The sequence below is a fragment of the Idiotropiscis lumnitzeri genome, chromosome 9, assembly GCF_059441095.1.
Source record: "Idiotropiscis lumnitzeri isolate Australia: NSW breed Sydney's pygmy pipehorse chromosome 9, RoL_Ilum_1.0, whole genome shotgun sequence".
In the NCBI taxonomy this organism is placed as follows: Eukaryota; Metazoa; Chordata; class Actinopteri; order Syngnathiformes; family Syngnathidae; genus Idiotropiscis; species Idiotropiscis lumnitzeri.
The window spans coordinates 10407806-10431575 of record NC_142399.1 but is presented as its reverse complement, the minus strand read 5'-3'; the positions used below and the strand labels follow the sequence as shown (position 1 = coordinate 10431575).

At 41.8% G+C, this 23770-nt stretch overlaps 1 protein-coding gene across 1 annotated transcript in view; it reads right to left on the bottom strand.

Annotated features, from left to right (window-relative positions):
- LOC148330191 (ryanodine receptor 2-like) overlaps nucleotides 1–23770 on the bottom strand; it is a 50335-nt gene that overhangs the window by 7431 nt on the left and 19134 nt on the right. Inside the window, exons 41-88 of the mRNA XM_088305058.1 lie at nucleotides 23411–23531; nucleotides 23163–23332; nucleotides 22177–22397; nucleotides 21330–21420; nucleotides 21081–21221; nucleotides 20244–20395; nucleotides 20025–20103; nucleotides 19806–19895; nucleotides 19543–19680; nucleotides 19249–19326; nucleotides 19099–19174; nucleotides 17335–17458; nucleotides 16387–16502; nucleotides 15844–15920; nucleotides 15217–15338; nucleotides 15027–15076; nucleotides 14796–14856; nucleotides 14265–14512; nucleotides 13309–13390; nucleotides 12501–12631; nucleotides 12111–12410; nucleotides 11768–12005; nucleotides 10428–10515; nucleotides 10256–10339; nucleotides 10023–10184; nucleotides 9646–9708; nucleotides 9122–9250; nucleotides 8679–8791; nucleotides 7768–7864; nucleotides 7370–7491; nucleotides 7224–7275; nucleotides 6127–6180; nucleotides 5951–6050; nucleotides 5719–5798; nucleotides 4900–4976; nucleotides 4741–4814; nucleotides 4532–4612; nucleotides 4316–4404; nucleotides 4101–4229; nucleotides 3906–4010; nucleotides 3703–3784; nucleotides 1872–3124; nucleotides 1720–1772; nucleotides 1392–1527; nucleotides 1218–1304; nucleotides 728–919; nucleotides 496–626; nucleotides 378–420 (exon numbers count right to left, since the gene is read on the bottom strand). Coding sequence (XP_088161184.1) covers nucleotides 378–420; nucleotides 496–626; nucleotides 728–919; nucleotides 1218–1304; nucleotides 1392–1527; nucleotides 1720–1772; nucleotides 1872–3124; nucleotides 3703–3784; nucleotides 3906–4010; nucleotides 4101–4229; nucleotides 4316–4404; nucleotides 4532–4612; nucleotides 4741–4814; nucleotides 4900–4976; nucleotides 5719–5798; nucleotides 5951–6050; nucleotides 6127–6180; nucleotides 7224–7275; nucleotides 7370–7491; nucleotides 7768–7864; nucleotides 8679–8791; nucleotides 9122–9250; nucleotides 9646–9708; nucleotides 10023–10184; nucleotides 10256–10339; nucleotides 10428–10515; nucleotides 11768–12005; nucleotides 12111–12410; nucleotides 12501–12631; nucleotides 13309–13390; nucleotides 14265–14512; nucleotides 14796–14856; nucleotides 15027–15076; nucleotides 15217–15338; nucleotides 15844–15920; nucleotides 16387–16502; nucleotides 17335–17458; nucleotides 19099–19174; nucleotides 19249–19326; nucleotides 19543–19680; nucleotides 19806–19895; nucleotides 20025–20103; nucleotides 20244–20395; nucleotides 21081–21221; nucleotides 21330–21420; nucleotides 22177–22397; nucleotides 23163–23332; nucleotides 23411–23531 — 6582 coding nt within the window. The remainder of the gene's footprint in view (nucleotides 1–377; nucleotides 421–495; nucleotides 627–727; nucleotides 920–1217; nucleotides 1305–1391; nucleotides 1528–1719; nucleotides 1773–1871; nucleotides 3125–3702; nucleotides 3785–3905; nucleotides 4011–4100; nucleotides 4230–4315; nucleotides 4405–4531; nucleotides 4613–4740; nucleotides 4815–4899; nucleotides 4977–5718; nucleotides 5799–5950; nucleotides 6051–6126; nucleotides 6181–7223; nucleotides 7276–7369; nucleotides 7492–7767; nucleotides 7865–8678; nucleotides 8792–9121; nucleotides 9251–9645; nucleotides 9709–10022; nucleotides 10185–10255; nucleotides 10340–10427; nucleotides 10516–11767; nucleotides 12006–12110; nucleotides 12411–12500; nucleotides 12632–13308; nucleotides 13391–14264; nucleotides 14513–14795; nucleotides 14857–15026; nucleotides 15077–15216; nucleotides 15339–15843; nucleotides 15921–16386; nucleotides 16503–17334; nucleotides 17459–19098; nucleotides 19175–19248; nucleotides 19327–19542; nucleotides 19681–19805; nucleotides 19896–20024; nucleotides 20104–20243; nucleotides 20396–21080; nucleotides 21222–21329; nucleotides 21421–22176; nucleotides 22398–23162; nucleotides 23333–23410; nucleotides 23532–23770) is intronic.

The following is a 23770-nucleotide window of genomic DNA, read 5'->3' as shown; positions in this document are numbered from 1 at the left end:
TGACGTTGCAGAATTGTGTGAACTCAGCCAGGAGCTGTTCAAGGGACTACCTCTTTGAGTGAGAGATTTCGAACAGTGACAAAGGTGTTTGAGCTGCGTAAATGTAGACACTTCTGATAATAAGGTGATGAACTGATGGAGTCAAAATCTGACAGTCGATGGGAGTGCGTCATATTTAGATGCCTCTCCCTTGGGAGTAGTCGGGACCGATTGCTTTGAAAGACGAACGACAGCGTTATGATTCAGTGATAAGAGCATTGGTTTAAAAAAAAAAAAAAAAAAGTCAGCCAAAATTTTAAGTGAAACTAAACTGAAATGTATTTTTTCATTTACATAAGTAGACAATGCTTACTTAAAAAAAAAAAAAAAGACTTTACCTTTCGCTTCACAAACTTATCCCAGTAATTACCCGGAAACGATCTGAAAAAACAAACGGTGCACAAATGTTAACATGTTCCATTCAATGGAATATGCGGCTTGTGAACATGAACGTACGCCGTGTTAATGACCAGTCGATCCCACTGGCCTTTAATGTCCTCCTCCGGCGGCTGCTGTGTCACATACAAGCCATCAAACTCAAGCCTCCGGGCCACTTCCTTCTCCCGTTTGAAGATCACCAGTGGTACCTGGCGAGCACATGCGTTGAAACAACGCAGCCATTTTGGGTGCTGTAAAAACGAAAAAGCACTCGCGGGCCCGTCCGATGACGCGATTTGAGCGGTTGTACCTTGAGGCAGTAGTAACCGATAATGCAACAGAAGGAGATGAGCGTGTGCGCCACAGCCAGGAGCTGAAGTAATGGCTCCATGTAACCACTGCTTTCTTCCAACACATAATTAACGCCGCTCTCATCTCCGTCATCCATTGAGCCAGGTGACGTGTCCGCTTTCTTTTCGGGGGACGCTGGCAAAGATTCCACCTGGTAAGATGGGGAGAATCAAAATGTTTGGTCAGGAAGGAGTTGTCATGCAGAATCAAGTAAATGTTCCAAAAAAATTTAGTTTGTCTTTTATTACTACTGTCCCATCTTGCTTTGATTTTTTTGTGGTTGATCGTGTGGTGATTGTCATTATTTTGCTTGTCATGCATGTAAAATTTAATTAAGAAAAATAAAAAATTGTGATGTGTCTATCTGCAGCAAAGGTCAATTTATGTCTACCCAATGGTGTACTTTGATTTTAATTTTATTCCGTAATGTGCCCTGCATTCGCACTGACCTTATAAAAGAGGAGGATAAAGTTGATGGCAAAGGTGACAAAGAGGGACAGCAAGCGCATGTTATAATACGTCCGGGCAAAGTAATTCTGGAGGAAAATGTAAGAACATTAAAGCGTTTGCTCAACTCTATAACATGGAGGAATAATTATTTTTTTTATTATTTTGAATCTGACCAGCAGGCTCTTGTGCTGAGCGCTTATCATCTCGCCGAAAGCGGAATGCTGGCTTCCTGCTTCCTCTGATTTATTAGAGAGCCTCTTGGCTTTCCGTTCATCCTCCTCCGCTATTGTCTCCGCACATGTCTCCCATCTGTAACGAGACAACGGGAGGAGAGGTCAAATAAGCTCACTTGAACAAGGGAACATTTGATGCCCTACATTGACATGATTGTAACGTGACTTTTCGAAACAGCAGCATGGTGGCATAGCGGCTAGCACACAGATTTTTTTCCAGTTTGACTGAGTGAACAATGCAGTCTACTCTCTAAAAGAAATCACTAACCTTTCTGATTCAGGCATCATCTCATCCTCGGCTTTTTCCTCTCCAGCCTTGAGCTGCTCACCAAAGAAAAGGAAAAAAAACACAAGTGTGAATCGATGGTGAATTGACTGACTCGCTATTTTGCAAGTGATACAATTGATAGAATCAAATACCAGATGCTGACGTCTGTCAGAAAACGTAGCTTCAGCGGGGCTGAGCAGATCCGTGTGACTGCTCGTCATGTCTTGCGTCGCGAGGCTGTACTGTCCTCCGTCTCTTTTCACTTTGAGGCCAAATATGTCAGAAAGTGCGTCCATCTCCCTGGTGGAGGTCACGGCTGCCATCTGCCTGCTCTCCCGCCGATGGGAGGAAGCGGCGGAGTGCCGCCTTTGCGGGTCGGCGCCACTTGTTACTTCGGTGACCTCATCAAGCGTCGGGTCGACAATACCACTGAGTAAGTCGGATACGGTCATCCGTTTGGCCCCCTCTATGAGTCCGGAATTGACAAAAGCTACGTATAGCACATAGCTAGCGTTGCTCAGTGCAAAGCAAAAGCACCCGAGCAAAGTCATGAAAAGAAATCTGAGGAGTGCAAGAGATGACAAGAGGACATCCTTCAGGCTTATTTTTGAGAGAGTGCGAAGCTTTTTGAGAGACATGAGTGAAAACCAAAAGTGAGACGAGCAAAACATTCCCTTCTCGTCCGGGCCTCGTTCTTCGTTCTCCTCTTCTTCTTCGCCTCCATGTCGCTCTCCACTTTCAGAGCCGGAGATCTGAGCCGCCAGCTGCATCTCGAAGATTGTGTCTTCGCAGAAGTTGACAAACATCTCCATTTTCTCCTTCTCGCCACCTTCGTTGACCACGTCGAAAATGAACTGCCGCTTCGACTCCTTCACCTGAGGCTTCTCCCACTGCGTGCGGCTGGATTGGCTGATCTCAAAGTAGATGCGTTCCATGCGCTTGCCGCCGCCGAGGATCTCGATGCGGCCTAAATAGGGTTGGAAGTAAGTCAAGACACACTGGGCGAGCTCCAGGAAGGCCGTCAGCCTTAAGTCGTTGGGCATGTGTTCAGACAAATTGGTGAGCAGCACGGCGATGCTGAAGCCGATGTCTTTGGCCGGCTCATGGAAGCGATCCACGAAAGCCTCGTAATCCAGGATTTCCCTGTCGTCCGTTTCAACACATGAGAGGAGGAAATGAGTGTCATCTTGTGAAAACTGCTTGGAGGACTCCATGGCTTTCTGGAAGTCCTTCCTGGAGATGCAGCCCTTGCACTCGGGGTCAAACTGACGAAAGACGTCCGAAGCTGTGAGGTCTTTAAGTTTGAGGAACATGTCGAAAAACTTGAGGATCATCTCCACGTTGCTCGACGATTCCACCAACATGTCCACCATCTGCTTTCCGATCATTCCATTCACAATGTTACCTGCAGGGATGAAGTAAAATTAAAAAAAAAAAATCATCATTCTCCAACATGAGCTTTTTCAAATAATCTTAACTATCATTCTATAGCTTCATAAGATGTGTTAAATGTTGCCCGCTCGGCATGCATTGCAGCCTGATCATCCGAGAAGGGGGGATTCCCCCATCTGTGGTTCCTTCTCAAGGTTTCTCATTTTTCCATGGATGTTTTTTGTTTGTTTTTTTTGTTTTTTAAAGTTTTTCCAGGCCCTCCTGGCAGTTAAGAATAGGGGATGTTGTTAATACCGAAAAAAATAAATGCTCACCGAAAAAAAAAAACTTTAATTACCAATGTTAATAGTTCAAAACTAAATATACCAAAACTACGATTGAACCAGAAGTGTGAGGAGCCTTGCAGGTTGTAAAAATAACATTTACTACTTTCCTATTGGGCATTTTCTCACATTTTTGACTCAGTGATGATTTCATTTTTAAATACATAAATATGTACCCCAATAAAAATCTTTGGTTTGACACACAAGCGCCACCACAAGTCAGTAGCGAGCCAGACTTTGCTCTGCATCTCTTGAGTCGATTACATACCTTCTAACATGGACAGCAAAAACACAACCATGTCCTTTTGTAAATCCATGAGCTCTTTTAGAAGCTCTATTTGCCTTGAATCCTGCCCCCAACCCAAAGAAATAAAAAAAAAATAAAAATAAAACCATTAAAATCGGAAAATTGAGCGCATTTTTTCATTTCAGCATCATTTCAGAGGGTAACAATTAAGGAATGGACATAACCTGCGAAAGCTTCATTTGCATATGTGCAAAGACGTGGAGGAATCCAACCACGGCATCCCACAGACGACTGTGAGCGAGACTCTGCTGGTTTCCATTACACGGCCCCTGCGGGTAAAAAACAACCAGCGGGAGATGCTGCATTATAAATGAGTACAGAGACTATGTGAATCATTGCAGAAGTGGAAGACGACCGACCTGTATGTATTCCGTGAGTGTATTGAAGACCTGCTTAGCCACTTTGATAGCTTTAGAAAAATTGCATTGGCCTTGTGCATCAATAGCATTTTTTCCAGAGTAGTACCAGTAGAAGTCACTGATAGACTCCTGGGGAAGTAGTGTGAAGACTAAATACAACAGTTTTATTTCGAAACAATAAAAGCAACTCTGTGGTATGATTTCTTCATTCATACCTGTATTCTTAGTAGATAATCCACAGTGGAAATAATCATATTGACGGTAGTATTGTTGCCCGTCTGTGTTCTCAAGTAATTCTGGAAATCTAACACATGAAATTCAAAGTGAGAGTGACATAAAATGTCCTGTAATCTCAATGCTTGCACCAATTATAAATCTGTGCAGAGTTCATTAAAATGTCTCAAAGCGGGAGGAGGGGGAGAAGCAATAACCTGAGTTGTGTCCTTCACAAAGCAGCTGCAGAAAACGGAACAGGTCGCAGGTTAGCTCTTCATCAGGCATCACCTTCTCTACTGGGGAAAGAGGACGAGAGGTCAAGAAATCGAAAGGTCGCGCGAGAATCCAATGAGTCCCGCTTCATAATAGAGATAAGGCAACATTGTATTGAAAGGAACGGCAGCTTTCCATATGAATGCGCTACCTGAGCGCTCATCCGTGGCCATGCCTAATCCTTCAGCTTTGTTCTGTCTTTCAAATGCGTTCAGATCCAGTACACTGGGGAAACACAACTTTGGAAGAATTAGCATTTCATATCCAAAATGCGATTGGCTAACAAGTTGCTGTCGGTACACTGACCCACCTACATGACTGCAGGAGTCCAGCCATGCTTTGGAAGAAGCCAACATCTCGTTTTGCTCTCAAATATTCCAGCATTTTCTATTCAAAACAAGGCAAGGTGTGATTAGATCGAAGGAATTATACTTCCCTTGAAAAAAGTAATACTAATTTGGGAGAAGACAGACAGGAACACCATCTTGAGGAGTGACAGACCGTGTATTGGGGCCGATATTTGGCATTTTGCCGATGAGCAGCATTGACCTTTTTTTTTTAAAATGTATTTATTTATTTTTTTTCAACTTTCCAGTTCGATAAATTAAAAGCTGGTTTAAATTTGGCTCGCTCCAGCACACTTCTCTCTCTCTGGTGTGCTGGTGACCCTGCCTGCAGAAGCAGTTTGGAACGCCCACAGCACCATCTGATTGGTTTCTTGCGTAGTGGGTAGCAGCCAATCAGTGGTAAGTTGCCTGTTTGCTTTTTCACCTCAAGTCACACGCAATACAGGAGAGTTACCGCGAGCAGAGGAAGGTGAGGCAACAGACTTTGACGAAATTTTAAGAAATGTCAGTCTAATTCAATTCACAACTAATGGAAAACTATTTGCCGTCGTCAATTTTAAAGAGATGTTTGTTTTGATTGAACCAGGCATGCAGCTGAGCCAGGGATTTTTACACCATTTACCCCTTTTTTCAAAAAATTATTATCGGCCTCCATGACTCCTAATACTCTGTATTGGCATCGGCCCTGAAAAAAGTACATCGGTCTATCATTAATTACTAACTAAGAACGTTAAGTCTTGACGATAGAATTTTGAGAAGTCAGACAAGACAAGACAAGACACCTGCTGAACAGTGGCGTTTCCTCCATTGAGAACAGCAATACCCAGCTTGAGAGTTGGAGCAATCATGGAGCCCATGGTCCCTGATGAGGAGTCAAATTACCACAATCACTCAAAAACACTTCATGATTATGATAAAGCGAAATGCAACCTTTACGAAAGGCATACGAATCGTCTCACGAAACAAGAACTTTCTGAGATGCTTCACGTTTGCCACGTGTCCCTCAGCTCATACCTTTGCTGGCGCTAATAATTTGCAAGACCATCTCGGAAGCCCCACGAAGATGCAACCTGGCCTGCTGGTACAGCAGCTTCTGCTTATCCATCTCTTTCTCCTGAAACACAAACGGGACCATTTTAGTCGTTAAGGCGTTGTCGTAAGATGTACGTGCTATACGGAAATGGACTGACTTCAAAACTTTGCAGCTCCTGTTGTTGCTCCTCGTCATCTCCCCGATGGCAGCTCTGCGAGAAACAACAGGTGGTGACGCAAAGCAGCAATTAATTAATATTGACAAGGTAAAGACTAACCAAATAAATGATGACCTAGGGCTGCTCGGTTATGAAAAAAAAATATTAACCACGATTATTTTTGTAATAATTGAAATCACGATTATAGAAATGATTATTTGCTTGAGGTACAAAAAAGAATGCACAAATGGAAACAATATTTAAACAAATCCAATTTATCCTTCTCTTAAAATCATTTAAAAGCAGGTGCAAATGTATAAATTTCATTTTGGTTTCCTTGTATGAAGACACATTGCATTGGCGTTTACTTGCACGTATCATAAATTGCCATAGAACTGTAGCAACATTGAAATAATTTCAATAGAACGCTCAAATTCTGCACTCAAGTAAACACACTATAATATCAGACATTGGAAAATTAGTACTATTTTACCAATATTTACACCGTATTTTCCGGACCGGCATATAAGCCGCAGCAGCTCTTCTTTGGGGAAAAATAACAACAACAACAACAAAAAGTTATACAAGCCGCACCAGGCTATAAGCCGCAGTTTTCTATAAAATGAGTTGTTTACTGCATGTCCAGAAAGATTTTGTACTGTAAATGCACATAAAGGTACATAAACAGATTTTTAAAACAGTGGCTTTTAATACGGCAACGACTTTGCTAATTAAAACAGAACAGACCCAAGAGAAAAAAACAAAAAACAAAATTTATTTAGCGCATTTTGAGCGCCCCTACCAGTGAAAGAAAAATCCACAGAAAAGCCGCACCGTTGTATTAGCCACATGGTTCAAAAGCTAGGAAAAAAAGAAGCGGCTTATAGTCCGGAAAATACGGTAAAAAATTCTGTATGTAATATTCAATTTTTATGATTGCACCAAGTTTGTAATCGTTGAGTGGAATAAATCAAAATTGTAACTAAATTTCTAATTAATTGCACAGCCCTATGATGACCCAAAAACGATAAAGCTGCATTCATAATATGGAAACATTTAAGAATCCTTTTTCTTTAGCTCACACTCTTTTCTATTACCTTGGACATTATCTCCACGTAGGAAACGTAGAGCGAGTCGATTCCAAGATCACTTAGATTGGAAGGCACATGAGCTCATATAAGCTAAGCAGAAAACGTGAGGAGAAAGAAAGAAAATGTTGCAGGATCTTGTATCAGGACAACACCTCCTTTCTGTCAAGGCGCTGCAACTGAAGAGCGTGATGAGCTGTAGGAGGGGATCCATCAGGATGGCGCCATCTCTTTTCTCCTCTCGTCTTCCTCCTGTCAACTCCGTCACACAGTGTTTCTGTGGAAATAACGGCCAAAAAATAAAAAATACCATGAGTCCCCATTCGCTGTATTTTTGTGCAAAGCCGACGAGAGTGACTTAGTGTGCTTGCTGTCAGCCAATTAATTCTACGGCATACAAATAGGGATGAAAAGATCAATAAAGAAAAAGCAGTTATTTTTCCACATCTCTTGCCATCGATTTTGCATTCCCTCGTTGGTATTAATTCAAAATAAAGTCTTTATAATAAATGCAAAACATTAAAAACGGAGGCCACAGTTTTAGACCACTTACAGCTAAATCCTCCACAAGCTTCTCCCCGAAAGTGTGCTCCTCGGCTAATATCCAGGATTTATTGTAGCCTTGGAGGAACAGGTTGACGGCTCCGTGCCTGGGAAGTGAGAGGGACGTTTGAGGGGACAGCAAACTCAACACTGGCAAATATTTCTGTTTGTGTTTGGTGCATGCAAACAGCAGATTGAAAAGCAGGCAGCAGAGAAATAAGCTTTTTAAACCACCGTTTGCCCAAATTGCACGATGTTTATTCATAGTTGTCGAGAACCGAAGGACACGGGAGTTTTCGTTCCGGATGGAAATTAAGTGTAGTTTCTTCAAATAGTCACGGAATTGCTAAGAAAAAAAAGTTGCATGAATCCATCCATTCCTTTTTTTGTAGCGCTCGTTGTCATTTGGGTGAGGTGGAGTTTATCCGTGTCGCCAACTAATCACAAAGCACATACTCTAGTTTATAGACTAGGGCAGGGGTGGGCGAACGTTTTGATTGACGGGCCACAATGGGTTCTAAAACTTGACAGAGGGCAGATGTATGGAATGTTTCGGTAACCTCACCTCATTGGAGAAAAAAAATACATTTAATTTTAAATGAAAGTGAACTAAAGCATGAGAACAATATATATGTCTTTGAAAAACCACAGTATTTAGAAAATAAAACATTAACAAGGTTTATTTATTTAATTTTTTTAAAGTTCGGCAGGCCGGATTAAAGCGTTTAAGGGGCTGCATGTGGCCCCCGGGCCGTAGTTTGCCCACCCCTGGCCTAGGGGGTCGGCAACCTGAAATAAACGGAGTGTCAAAAGAGTCATTTGGACAGTCTCACACGGGGAAAAAAAGTCACCTGGAGCCATAAAAAACTGAAGTGAGGACATCAAATCGTCAACAAATCAGGATTCAGCAGAAGTTTGTACCTGGGCAGGTTGTAAAGAGGTGCCATCCTCAGACAGGCCACCACGGCTTGCTTTCTCTGCTTGGACAAGACTTTGTGCCATGTTGCTCTTTTGTGCTTGTGCGGACGTTCCACCTGCACATCAAATCCCAGACAGGAAAAGGGAAACAAGGTTCGGTGCACATTTAAAAAGCAACCGACCCGAATGATTTTCCTAAGAGCATTCGATTCATTAATCAGGAATTGCTTTCTTCAATGTCATCTCAGAATTCAAACGAGGTTTGGAATACGAGGCACGTTTCTTCTGTCATTGGAAATCAAAAGCTCATTTGAACTAAATAAGATAAAGATAAAGTAGCAGCACTGAGAGGCAATTATTGACAAAGTCTTAAAGACTTAAGGCTGCCGCTTCTCAATTATCATCCATCTGAAACAAATGATGCTTTTCTTTGTTGAAGCGGTCACCTGATCAAGGTAATGGAGGACTCGAGCAAGTGCCACGATCTTGTCCACGGTTGTCTCCAAGGCAGGGGGGGAGCAAAGTGTATTGTGGGCTTCTGAATTAAAGAGTTCTCTGTGCAGGCTGGTTGGTGGCTTCTCGTGGAGGGGGGGGGGGGGGGGGGGTGGTAACAATAGCACATTTTATTTATCCAGTTGCAAGGTTGTGGAATCGCAATCACCGAAAAGTATTTGGTGCCGGAGTGAACCAACTCACGCTGCATGCACACTGCGCCTTCCATATTGTGTGACAAATTCAAGTCACGGTGTGATGCAAGAATGGATTTTACAGGCTACAAGAGCATTACAAAGTCTAATTAACAGCATTCTTGTTGCTTGAATTAAAAATCACGGCTACTCTGGCGTGTCGGCGCGCATGCAGGATGTCGAGAGAATTTACACGCACTTCATTCAAAAGACACAAACCTCAAGGGCAAGTGGGGATATTTTGTGGATGGGGGAAAAAAAGGAAAAAAAATGGCAGACTTTACCTGATCAGGAGAATGTAAAAGATATTTATACACACAGTCACGGATTTCATCTTCAGTGTTCTTCTGTGAGAAAGGGATCAAGTTTTCATAAATAAGATACATTTAAAAAAAGGGCCCAGAGGACACATTTGATCATATTGACGCTGATGTTTTCAGTTTGACTATTTAAAAGTCACTTGGTCAATAAACGTGACAGTCAACACACCGAAGGAAGAACGAGGTAATGATGACAAATCCCCCCCCCCCCCCCCCCCGGCCCTCCTCCCTTTCAACCACACAATTGTTGTTTTCTTTTGAAAGTGATCCATTCTGGAATACATTGGTAATCATCCCTCGTGCAGCAATCGCATGGCATGACGCCCACATTAGCAACCAACCTGAGCGAAAGCGCTCTTAGCTGACATGATGAGACTCTCGTTGCTGGGAAAACAGACCCTGAGTCCCACCGGGAGAAGTCGCTTCACCGAAGCCACGATGAGCGAAGTGTGTACGGAATAACGATCGCCCTTCCTCTTCGTCCTCCGTTTCTCGTAGTCAAGCTGCAAACGGAATATGACACGACACTAGTGGACCGCTTCATTTTGAGGACCGCTCGTGAATGCAGGCTAACCTTTGATGTGTTGTCATTGACCAAGAACGCCAAATTGTTGATTTCGTGTTGCACCACGTAGTTCTGTTCTTCCCACTTGAAATTCTGCAGTGCGACACCAAATGTGGTACGCAAAACGACAAGTCCATCCAAAACAGCGGTGACAAAAGACAACAATGTTTGACCAACTCACATGAGATTTGGCCCAGAAAATAAAGACCTCTGCCACCATGCTGAACAGCTGCTCAGCGTCAGCGTTTGGCTCTTGCTGCCAACGGGTCCTGAGACGGACGGATTGAGCAAAAATTGTGCAAGGAAGCAAGCAACATCCACACTATTGGAATAACGTCTATTTTTGCACCTAGAAATGTTTCAGAAAAGAGTTGGTGCTAATATCAAAACTATTTTTCTTTTTTTTCCTTAATTCACATTATTTCTAATTATCATTAGAGTTGAGTTTGATACTTCAGCCCAGAGGTCCTCAACCTTTTTTCTGCCGCAGACCGGTTCATACAAGTCCAAATATTTTGTGGACCGTCAAGTGGTGTTTGCTGGCACTTGCTAGCCATCAGTAGCCACTAACGCCCAAGACTTGTGTTGTGTCATACAATAACAGTGTAATTAACTAGCGTTTTGTTATCGTCCTAAATTAGCAAGTGAATATGATTTTGGCAGAGTGTTTTGTTGATGTTAGCGGCAATTACGTCTTGGCAATTAAAACTGCGACAAAGCAAAACGGAAGTCAAGGTCGCCATTACTAGTGATGGGGAAAATGAAGCTTCAAATTTGCTTCATGAACCAGTTGTATTTTTTGAATCCTCTAGACGACACCGTTGGTTTAAATAAAGGGTTTAAAATATACAAGTCAGTGTGCTTTCAGCCCAATGTTGAACAGAGAGTGCCATCTACAGGAGTCCAAAAATACTACAACTGGTTCATGAAGCAGATTTGAACCTTCATTTACCCATCACTAGCCGTTACGCCACCACGAGGGCCAACTTCAAAGTGAAAGTCTTCTAAGGCAGTTGCATCGGCATCAATGATGCAATGTATTATTGTTAAGCAAGCTTTATTTTGAAGTTAGCCATTGTAAAGGCGCGGTGTTCGTATGTTAGCGGCTTCCTTGACAAGTCTGTCTGAATTTGAAATGGGACAAGAGAGAAAAAAAAATAATGCATGTGTGATCCATGTGAGCGTTCAACTTCTTCTGCTGCTATTATATGATTGCCGAATAATCATGTTCCCTTAATGTGATTACGCACAGTTTTATTTTCATCAGCCATTGCGCAAGATTGTGCCCAAACAGTGGTGCTGATCACGGGTCAAAGACGATCCGTTGCACCACTAGTGACGGGTCCATCATAGATGGTTGTAACGGAGAGAAGCAAAACAAGATATTTTTTAGCCTCAAAAAAAAAAGAAAAAAAAAAAGGACTGCAGTTTTTTTTTTCTTTCATTTGTGCGGCCCGGTCCAAATACGTTGGGGACTTCTGCCTAAGCCCATTTCCACCCACCATTAGTTGCCCATCTTACCGATTTGAATCCACAAAAGGGATGAGGAGAGGATAGAAGGCGTAGAGGTCTCGCACAAGAACGCTGAACTTCTCCTGGATCTGCAACTCTGCTTCGGACGCAATGAAACCTTCTGCTTTCATTCGCTCCTCTTCCAACAGCACACTTTCCGCCCTCTTCCTCAGCTTATCCATTAAAGGGAGGAAGTGGCTCTTCAGCAGCTCAGCGCGGGCTTTGCAGATGATTGGCTGGGAATGGACTGAGATGCACAATACCCACAAAATACATTGAGCTTTATATCCCCCCTTTTTTTTTTACTACAAGAACAAATTGTGCGAAACATCAGTAGAAACGTGTGATCCACCTGCCAGCTGCTTCATCCAGTCAGCCTGGCTCGCACCCACGTGATTGTGGATGATTCGGAGAATGTGCCCCAGAAGGTCGCTGGCGTGCTCTGGAGTTACAGATGTGACGACCGGGCTGTCTCGCCACCAGCGGGATACATAAGCGCACAGCATCGGCAACGTGACGTCCGTGACATGGGCATATTGGGCCTGCCCAGCGGCGGCGCCTGCATCCGTCAACTTCTCCGCTTCCCCCATCGCTTGCCCCAGAGAGGGCAGAAGAGGGCACATTTCTTCCACATCAACTGGCAACCCCAGGTCTAAAGAAGGTGGGAAAAAAGAAAAAGTAAAATAAATAAATAAATAGTGTCCATTACAAGTGTATTACAAGTTTATTACAAGTGTAATACCATCTCTTTCAAGTGCACTCATTGTGTTGTAGATGGAGTGAGGGTTGTTTTGATTGATGCCTGGCTCCAGGAAGCAGACAGGAAAAGCAGCAGTCAGTGCTGCTAGGCAAGCACCTGCTGCTGACCTCTGCCTGCATGGAAACATGCTGTTACACAAGTATAGTCATCCATTTTGTTCTCATTAGGGCTGCGGAAGAGTGGGACGGCCTGCACGATTGACTTGTATTTTCACCCAAAAATTCAGTTCACGGAAAGTGTTATATTGAGCCCGATTTATTTATCATCATCTTAGGATTGATTGTTGTGTGTTTAATCAGTGATTGTATAAATGTTGAGTTACTCAACATTGGCCCGACTTATTTTGCTGCTTGGATAGGCTCCTGCAGAAATTGAAAGTAAACAAAAGTTAGCAAGTCAGATTCTCTGGACAAAAAAAAATAATAATAATTAGGAAGGAAGAAAAAAAGGGCAACTCAGCACAAGCAGTTTGGTGTGAAACTGGTTTTGCAGGTTTTGGGCTCAAATCTCAGTTCAAGACTTTCTGTGCAGATTTACCATGTTTTTCCAGGGCCTACAAAAAAAATAAAAAATAAATAAATAAATAAATAAAAAAAGCAAGCAAACTTCATAACGCTGAGTGCTATAGAAAATGGATGGATGGATTACTTTACAATTGATGATTTACCCAATAACTGATTGAGGAAATGTCCAAAGGTTAAAAGCCGCTTGAGAGTATTTCAAATGCATGTAATAACTATATTGCACAGCTACTGAATGTGTAGCAATGTGTTTCATAACAAGGCAGTACCCGTCCACGTAGACGCCGCTGGCGGTGCCGAGCGAGTAGAGGCCGTTAACGATCCTGTAACAGGACGCCTGCGCGCTTCCCACTGGAAAAGACGAGGTGACACTTAAATCGCTTAAATCCTCATAAGAGACATACTCCAAGGGCAGTTGAAAGAGGGAAAGGTGAAGCGGCACAATCACAGAGAAATGGACTGGCGAGACGAGTGCTGATGCAGGAAATGGATGATCCCTGTGGAAGGTCATTATATTAGCGAAGGAGACAAAAGGCTCACGCTGCTCTGTGGCCATGACTGAGCCGCTTCATGTGAGCTGACTTCAAACAGGTATGCAAAACAGCTGCTAATCTCGGCGTATTATCTTTCCGTTTCTTTTTACATCTTCACTGTGACTGAACGCACTGTCATTTGCTCTACAAACACAGGTGCATTTCACATTTGAATATGATGGAGAACTTCTAAAACTTCAATTTAGTCCAGCGATTTAATCCCCCCCCAAAAAAAATGTAAAATCCTGTTGCAGGAAACGAGAATTATACGTTGAAACAAAAAAATGTTTTTAACATAAAAACGTTATTTAATGAAAAAAATAGACATTATTTTGTAAACTACTATAATATTTGCTCAAATTTGAACAAGATATCAAAAATCGAATCAGCTTTAAATTTTTGGTGAAAAATTCCATTCACTAATATGTTAAAGAGTCAAACAGGAGCATCGCAGTGCACATTTTTATACATTTCCAAGAGAGTCAATACAAACACACCAGCAGGAAAACACATTTGTACACGCCACAAAACAAACCAAGAGGAGAGGAAGGCCAAACGAAAAACATGTCATGCACAGGTGGCAAACTGAATCAGTGAAATAAATTCCTTTGTCTAGAACAGTCTTGCTAATAGAGATGCACCTCTATACAGACTGTACAAATGAAATTAAAGGTAGTGCTTTCTCCTCTCACCTAGAAGGTCAACACCATAATTGTGGCTGCCGAGATGCTGGAAGAGGGACGTGAGCGTAGGGAGGAGCACGGAGGTCGTGTAACTGAGAACCTTGGCGACGCCTTTCGCCAGTTGACTGCGACACTGAGTCAACGAGACCGAGGTCGCCGAGAGGTTTTCCACGGTCGTCTCCAGATCTGACGCTGCCGCTTCGAAGAACGAATACAGAGACTCTCGGACGGACTCTGGGGCTGAATTCATTAATGTCCTGTTGCGATAAGACAACAAATCAAAAAATAATTCATTGCTTTTGAACATCATGCTTAAACATTTAAGGAATCAAATCTTCTTCTTACTCTCACATTCCAAAAACCTGCAGGTTAATTTCACTCAAGACTCCAAATTGTGAATTGTTGTCTATTTTGTGCCCTGTGATTGAATACCGAGCGGTCCAGAGTGTCCCCTAAAGTCAGCTGAGATAGGCGTCAGTGTGACACGCGATATTGAAAATGGACGACTGGATAGCTAGTGACAGTGACGTGAAGTGCTACCTGGCATCCAACGCCCGGGCCAAAGCATGCAGGCAGCTTGTGACAGCTGAAGTTTCATTTCCTGAAGTAAAAAAAAAAATAAAAAATATTAGATGATAGCATGACACATATGCAGAAAAAAAATATATCAGTGATAGCCAGATATGACTGGAAAGTACAAAAAAAGTGAAAGGCAAGGTAGCAACAATGAGATGATATCGGGCTAAAAGCTTCTTTTCACACGGTTCTTACCAAAAAGAAAGAGCCTGTGTCTTACTAGAGCTGCGAGCTTACAAAAGAGGCTGGATGAGATAGAGGGGGGGGGGGGGGCGAAAGGAAGAGAAAGGAGTGAAACTCAAGCACAAAAAAACGGATTAGAAAGGGAAAAAAAAAACATCTGCAAGCGGTAATAAAAATATGATTCGATGGGATCGACACATGCCTTGCAATCATTTCTTTTTCCTTTTCGGAGGCGGGGCTTCTGTTTATGTCCGACGAGCGCGACACAGACAAGAAATACAGTCGGTGGCCTTTCACATATTCTTCCAAAAGCGGCATGATAACCTGTCGACAGGGTGAATAAACAAAAATGTGTCAGCTTCTTCCCACCGTCGCCAGTGTTCCCCTTCAATATTCCAAAATATTTCCCCGCATCATTACACTAAAAAGACAGTTCTATCAACTGTGGAAACCATTCAACAAATCAGTGACCAAGACTCATTTATGGATGTGTGTGTTTGGCGCGAGTGTTTGTAGTGGAGATGTGAGGCATGACTGTTCAAATATCTCTTTCCGTCTGCTGCTTTGGAGGCAGAACGGCGTGGGAAGCTTTAATCGATGTCATGATGGGAATCGACATGCCCGCATGGATTTCTGAGATGGCTAAATAAATTACACAGCCACAAAGGATTTTTCACGGGGGATACCCGTGGCAACCATTTAACAAAACTAATTAGATGATAGAATTGCAAAACTTGACTGGAATGTCAGCATCGGTGGTAAAGATTCCGTATCAGAAGGATTCCATTAGAAACGGACGGTCTTCGTGTGTATATGATCACAGGCAAACCTTGAGGAAGAAATGAACAGGGTGCTGGTGTGATGCTCTCTCGCCTTTAGAGGTCTGTCCCCTGGCTTGCATCACCTCTGGAAAAAGAAAAAGAAAGAGAAAAAAAAATGACAAAGGAAGTGACATTTCTAACATGAAAAACACATTTGTCTGTTCTAGTCTGAACAGCGTAAGGATGCGTCAAATTTAAATGAGCCCAGAGCAGGACACAGACTGTGGAAATTATCATTTGTATGACATTTAAAAAAAAAAAAAAAAAAAAATGACATCAGGTAGATGTGGTGGTGTCATCATACTTTGCTAATACAAGGGTCCTCGGTGTACCACACCAGCAGCACAACTGGGATTTGAACAAGTGGGAACATGTTACTAAGCTCCCCTAACGCAATAATGAGGTCACAAATGCAGTAGAAATAAGTAAAGGGAAAAAATCTTCGGCAATCAATATAAAAAGTCTTCTTGTGCCGCGTGTAAAACGAGGACCCCCCAAGTATTGTCAAAGACACTCTTTTTGGACTGCATTCATTGAACTAAAAGTTTGACCTAGCTCCAACGTGTGCTCCTGAGCTTCCTGTGTGTAAGACAGCAACCGCTGGAGTAGAGTGTGGCCAAAACAGTTGGCTGTGGCCGGAAAATCCACATCGCCATTCTTGCGATCCCTGCCGAGAGAAATGAAACCTATTACAAATGCAAGCAGTGACCAACTTGTCCCTCGCGTTGCTTTTTTTACTGCAAAATCCTCAAATGATGATCAAACTTGGATGCCAAGCTCCGTCCACCTCAGATGGCAGAGGATTTGTAATTTGGGAATTGTTTCAGCAAATTTACGAGAACGAGATTGTCAGGTTGAATTTGTTTTAGCTTCGAATCAAAATGTCTGACTTTCGACTCAATTTTGGCCATGCATCCTGAAGACTTTTTCCTACTTTTAATGACTGACGTGTGGAACTTTCCAGAGGACGCTATTTCGGAACTGTTACGAATACTAAAATAACAGTGAATCCTCGCATGCTCGCCATTTTGAAATTCGCCTACATGCCGATATTTGGCATTTATCCTTCGTTATTTGCTGGAAAAAAACGCATATTTGCAGTTCTTGTGGCTATCGCTAATATAAAAAATATATATATCAAATATATGGCAACATCTGCCGGCCAAGTGGAGCCAAGTAAATACTGCAATGTTGAATCAAGGGGAGGAGCTTCATGTAGTCAACCCATAGCCATGTCTAATATAAATAATTGCTTTGCTGCCATCTGGTGGCAAATATAGCCAATTACAAACCTATTTGGGAGGGCGTCAATTAAGTGAACAATTTCTGATTTTCATCAGTCCAATTCTTTCTCTATTCTATTTTCAAACAGTTTCAGAAAATGTAGATGCTGTGCTATGCTGTCAGTATGCCGAAAAAGTCTTGAGGACCGCCGCATTCATATTCCATTGTCAATGCAGGAATTTGCATTGGCAGCAAGGAGCTGACACTGTCCTCACCTCCACACTGTGTACCCGTTGAGCTGAAGGAATTTGAGCACATCCTGGGCTCTCTGCCGGAATTTGTGCTTTTCCTTCGCAGTCAGGTTGTCAAAGGGCACGAGCACCATGTGCCCACGTCCCCCTGAGGAGACAGAAGGGTCACAAAAATAATACAATTAGTGGGGGGGGGGGGGGAATCCACCTTTGTCTTACTCGTCGTACTCCACAATTGACTTTTATTTTTTCACTTCCAGACCCGCTTTAGATGAGATCGGAGTGCACAATAAAATCAGTGTGACTTTCACATAACTGGTATTTCCTACTGTGACCTTTTAGAAAATGGACGTGCCCTACCCTGCTGATCAATCTTCTATTACTCTCGGGGAAACAATTGCTATAAACCCTCCAGGTTACTTTCTAACAATGACTCACAAAGTTTGTCTTTTTATTTCATACAAGTAATTGCGCTTAAATAAGCCAACTTCTTTACACTACATGTGAAAATTGAGTGCTCGGATTATGTGGTCGATGAAATGCACACGCCATTCATTTGCAGTCTGGACACGGAGGGGTGAACTGCTCTGTAGGGAGTCTTAGAATCTCCAGAAGTCTCCAATAACAAAGCAAAAGGTTGCTAAATTTACTGCTTGTTCCCTTTTTGTTTGTTTTTTTTTTTGTTTTTTTTCCCTCAATGGTTGCTACTGGTGTGGGGAAAGTCACTAAACATATCTAGCTCTGCTCAGAAGTTAAAGTCAGATTTTTATACAATATAACATCGGACAGATGGACATTCATGCAGTGCGGTCACTGTAAGGTGGTAGCAGTCCAACAAATTCATCTGTAGCTCACTTCCAATGCAGTTGTGCCTTAAAATTTAATGGATTGTGTTTCAACATTTAATAGTTGAGACAAAGGGAGAAATGGGGCAAAGAATAACATATCCTTAAATTTGTCCTATTTGTGACGAGCAAAAGACAGATGTGCAGCAACACGGCATTGTCCACAGACACATCTAGAATATCTGGCATCGTCAAGTTCAACACAAAAAAAAAAGTTTCAAAGGAAACTGAAGCTACAAATGAATAATGTGCAATCTCTTAGGCACAAAAAAAAAAAAAAGAACTGAGCCTTTGAACAAACTTCTTACTTGGACTTATTAAAATGAAGATATTTTGATGTTGGATGTTTTATTTCAGCGGATTGAACTCGGACCGCCCGCTGCTCCCTCCGTCGTACGGAGATATCTTTCAAGTTGTACCATTGGAGAACAAGAGCTCGCCTTGAGGGCATTGCTGAAACGATTCAGAAAGACTTCCCAAAATGTCCAGGGGACCTCCACCGAGCCACCAAATTGTGCCCTGTGTACTTGTAACATTTATCACTATCAAACGTAATTTACATTCACATCTCAGCAGCATGGTGTTAGTTCGCACGTCTGCCTAATAACTCCGAGATTTGGGGTACCAACTTTTGCTCGAGTCTTCCTGCGTCTCGTTTCTTGCCTCCATATTTCTCGATGATTAATCTGCGGACTGTTAACAAACGCTGTCATGTCTTGTATTAATCATCCAGGCACTATTATTTTACATTTCAAGGTCTAAAGCAGCTTTGGTGTTCAGCCCAAAGAAAATGACGATACATGGATGAGGCCTGATCAAAAAAATAAATAAAGAGAGACAGAGAGAAAGATAGAAAGAGGAAGAAAGAAAAAAAGAAAGAAGGAAAGAAAAAGAGCATGAAAAAGAAAGCGAGTGAGAGACTAGAGATAATTATCATTTGTACCTTTACTCTCCTGATCAAGCTTCTTCCTCTTTGCCCAGGAATTGTGGTAGTTTTCAGCCAACTTTTCAGCCATAGCCTAAAGTAAAAGGAGAAATGAAATTTCAGGGCGGATGCAGGTGAAGCAGTAGGGAAGAAATCGTTATTACTCACACACTGATCCCATGATAAGGTAATGCTGCTTGTGTCAAAGGGTTTCGGGCTGAAGGTCGACGCCCCTTCAAAGGACAACTGAGCGCAAGTTAGAAAAGGTGTCAATAACCTCCAACCGGGACTGAGTTGAAAAAGATTTGGAATTGCCTATAAATGCTAGATTTTGTTTAATGATCGCTCAAAGGGTTTACCGCCAGTTGGAGACGTGTTAGGGAGGACTGGCTGACTCCAAAATAAAGTGCATGCATAGGACAGCATGGAACGATGGCATGGATTACCGTTTCTAACACTCACCTGACCGGACTGCGAGATTCTTCTCAAGCAGGTGTGCAAACCAAACGCATCGCCTTCCATGGAGCGCTCTATGGTCCACCCGAAGGCCAACATACTTTTGATCGTCTCCTTAATGGCCCAGCGGTATGCTTCTTTGTCCTGTTAGGCCGCGGAAAGACCAACAAGACTTGTGTGAACCGGACATTTGTCAGCAGGGAAAACGAAAACCATATTGACTCAAATAAGCAAGAATTCGGCAACAGAGGTATTTAATTTTTTGTTACTTTCTCAGCCAACGCCCGGTAGGGCTTGAGGAGGGGATGAACCTTGGTGTTCTCGCACAGCTGCTCCCCATGAACCCAGCCGTTGGCAAACTGGCAGACAGAACGAGAGTTCAGCGATGAATTATTACAAGCACATCGCATGCGGACATTAGCATTAATGCATTCCAAACACACACAGTAATTTCTCAACAAGGGGACAATGAAGGTTGACGCTTCTACCTTATCTAGCGACCACTTTTCATGAGAGTGCTCGGCATATTTGTTCACCACAAACTCCAGCCTCTCCGGCACCGACACACTAAGGAAATTAATCATATTAACATATCTAAATTGAGTCTTAGTCATCAACTTTGCCCTGCTAATGCACTATTATTCTGTTGACGTGTAGAAATAAAAAAAAAAACAAAAAAAAAAAAACATGGTCAGCTTCTTACGTACTTAGAGGTTTCTACAGGTTGCGGGTCAAAATTCCCGTCTGGATTTTTGACCATTTGGGACACGGAACGCAGGTCCAAATGGTCAGGAGGAAGGGCCACACCCATTGCGCCGAGGCATTGGACACACAGTTTGGATAACTCGGGCTCATATTGCTGTAAAAAACACACAAATATGTAGACATAATAGATCTATACAGTATATTTTATATGGGTACTTTGAAGCAAAAGTGAATGTTTAAATAATTCAAGCAAAGTTTATGGACAATTACAAAACATAATGGGGCACATTTTTCATAATGTGTCAGATTTATGGCAAGCAAGCGAGCTCGTGTTCCTTCATTAGAGCCTACGCGTGTAAACATGAGGCTAAGTTTCGCAAAAAAGATAAGTCCATGCAGAAAGCGAGGCACAAGGACAAATTCTGTGCGATGTGATTAAAAAGTGACAGAAGGTGACGAGAAACCAATGCTTGCGGTTACGTTTCAATTAAGTTTAAGGTCATGGAAAACTTGATTTGTCTATTCACAAGGTGAGAAAGTCAAATTATATTGATTCACAACACAGTAGACAGTGAAATATTTCATGACTTTCTTTCACAACATTAATGAGACAAACATCTCGTTTGTAATATAGAAATTGGGTAGCAATAGGCCTTCATGTTTTTTATAAATCCGTATGAGTTCACTTTTTGAATTACAAGTTGTGAATTGTGATCAGTCTGAAAGTCATTCTTCAATGTCTCCATCTTCTGAATGAGTCAGCTAAGACCAATTTCTAGGATCGGGGGAGGGAGCGCCCAAGTCAAATATCATTTGGATGAATGTTGAATTGTCTTTACCTTCTTGGCCAAAGCCTTAAACACGCCCCAGAACAGTTTCAGAGACAAGTGCAGCTCCTCTTCAGAGGCCAGGCTGTGGTTTCCAAGCCGGCCAGTTAAAGAGTAGTACTTCCATCGCTGCTCGTAATGACTGGTCAAAAGCTGCGTATATAACAGAGATTGTCGTGAGTGATGCATTTTTGCATAATATATAAAAAATAAAATAAATAAATAAAAATACATTTTAAAAAAGGCGCTTTTTGCAGTTACCTTTATCGGAATCTTGCTTTGGTCTGTGAGAGTGGGAACATCAAAGACGAGACGCCGTAGAAGAGGCTGCATCACAGCCGGTTGGAGTTTACTTGGGAGATGCAAGCGAATTTGCAAAGAAAATAAAAATAAAAATTAATAAATGAAAAAATAAACATGCATTAGTAGGACACAAATTTCAGTGTTACATGAAAAAATTATTAAAAAATTATAGAAGGGCCATTTTTAGAAATCATTTTTAGATGAGGTTCAAGTAGAAAAAAAAAAGAAAACTATTTTTAAAATGTGCACTTAAATTGATTCATTATTATAATTTAGCAATTTAATTTAAATTAATCAGTGGTTTAACAAAATTAACACAAATTATATATATATATATATATATATATATATATATATATATATATATATATATATATATATATATAAACAAAATGAAAAATAATACTTCAAAATTTCTGTTTTATTTTTATATTTCTCATTTTTCAAGAAGATATAATGATGTACATGATAGTTACTGTAGCAAGATGAATCACCACTCACCGACTATCATATCGTTAGAGAATGAGGAATCTAATTAAGAATTGTCATTAGCAAAATGATGATCAAATGTATGATTTGGTAATTAGAAAATTATATCCGAATCATGGCAAAACATTGTTAATGCATTACAGATGAGCAGGAAAAAAAACTGTGCAGCCAGGGAGGGGCAACACATTGTTGTCATTTTTCTTTTCCCACTTGGTATAATGTAGCGTGGGTTCTCTCACCAGACCCCCAAATGTATTTCTTTTTTTTTTTTTTTAAATCCAAGTGCACTCAGAAATCTAGTACAAGGATGTTATACCTGCACACAGCCAACAAACAATCCTCAGTTGTGTCCCTCTGGGCTTTGGTTAAGCTTGAGGCCCTGGAGAGGCTGTAGATGGCCTGGATGAGAGAATCCATAAGGGCGGCGTGGTCCTCCAACACGTTGAGGAGGGCGGAACACTTGGTGAGCAGCGGAAGCACAGCTGAGCACAAGTATCTGTTGAGGGCCAAGGCCATGTCGGTGGATCCAAAGTCATCCTGCCATGAAAAAAAAGCAGTTCGGCACTGCACTGTGAAGTCAGGAAATTAGATCCGAAAACACTCAACTATGTTTTTTTTCGATAGCGCTTGTCTTCATTAGTGTCGTGGAGAAGCTGGAGCCGGCAGCATGTTGGTGAACCCCCCCCCCCCCCCCCTTCCTTCTTAATATTTGTTTTCTTATTTTGTTATTACCGACAGTATCACTACTGTAATTAAGATTATAATTATTGGTGTTTTTATGCCTTTTGTTGCGATTGACACCATTATTTTTCTTAATCATCTATTTTAATTAGTATGTACTTGCACCTGTACATACTAGCGATGTAATGATTCACTCAAGCCTCAATTTGATTTGATTTTCGAGTTTGGGGTCCCGATTTCGATTTGATTTGATTTATTTATTTTTTTTGTCTTTTTTTTTTTCAAAAAGATTTGACTGTTATCATTACAAATCCTTTTGAGTCAACTCTTTTATTTATTTATTTTTTTTTTTCATCAATGCATATTTTAAGCAGTTTAAATCGATTTTCGATTAATCGTCACATCCCTAGTATCATTTATCACTTCGGTTGTGGTGCCAGTTTTATTTACAAGAAGTTACGCATCCATCAAATATAAGGCCTTGGTATTAGAGAGAACTCCAACATAAAAACTTGTACTCGGACTCAGAAAATAAATGATATTGGTGCATCTCTACTTGTTTAAAAGCAAAAGAAAAAAGAAAACTTTGGTGCAAAGTTCTCAAAAAGATGCAGAGCTCACCGTGTCGAGAGAGACGGCCATCTGAAGGTCAGACAGAAAGCCGCCTTGAAGCAGGTGGAGGAGAAAACTCTGCTTGTCTATGCCGTACACTCGTTCCACAAACAGAACCATAGCCGCCTTGTGGTCCGGGCAAAACACAGTTGACAAGTCGGGCTCAACAAGTGTACCATCTGCAAAAGGAATTTCCAGCTTCACTCATGAGCGACGTCTTGCAAACAAGATTGTCAAATTGAGCGATCCTACTCAACCTTTGGACAGCGACGGGGTCTGAAAAGAGATGCTAATGACTCCCTCAAGATCCTGGATGGGTATGAGTGACCTCAGAATGGCCCGCATGCGGATGGCTTCTCTTTTGCCTCTTTGGATCAACTGCAACATTTCAGAAATCCAATTAGTTGGCAAATGTGTGCGATGATCTGTACTGTACGCACAGTTAGGAAGCGCACCCCAGAGGGACGGGCAAGTCAGAAAAAAAATGTTTTTTTTACAACCACATGGCAAGCCAACAGAGCAGGGACTTATCCTTCATCTGTATTTGATTTATCTACGGCCCAGTATGTTCCTTGTCAGTTGCTTTGTACTGGCATTGTGTCGGAAAGACAATATTT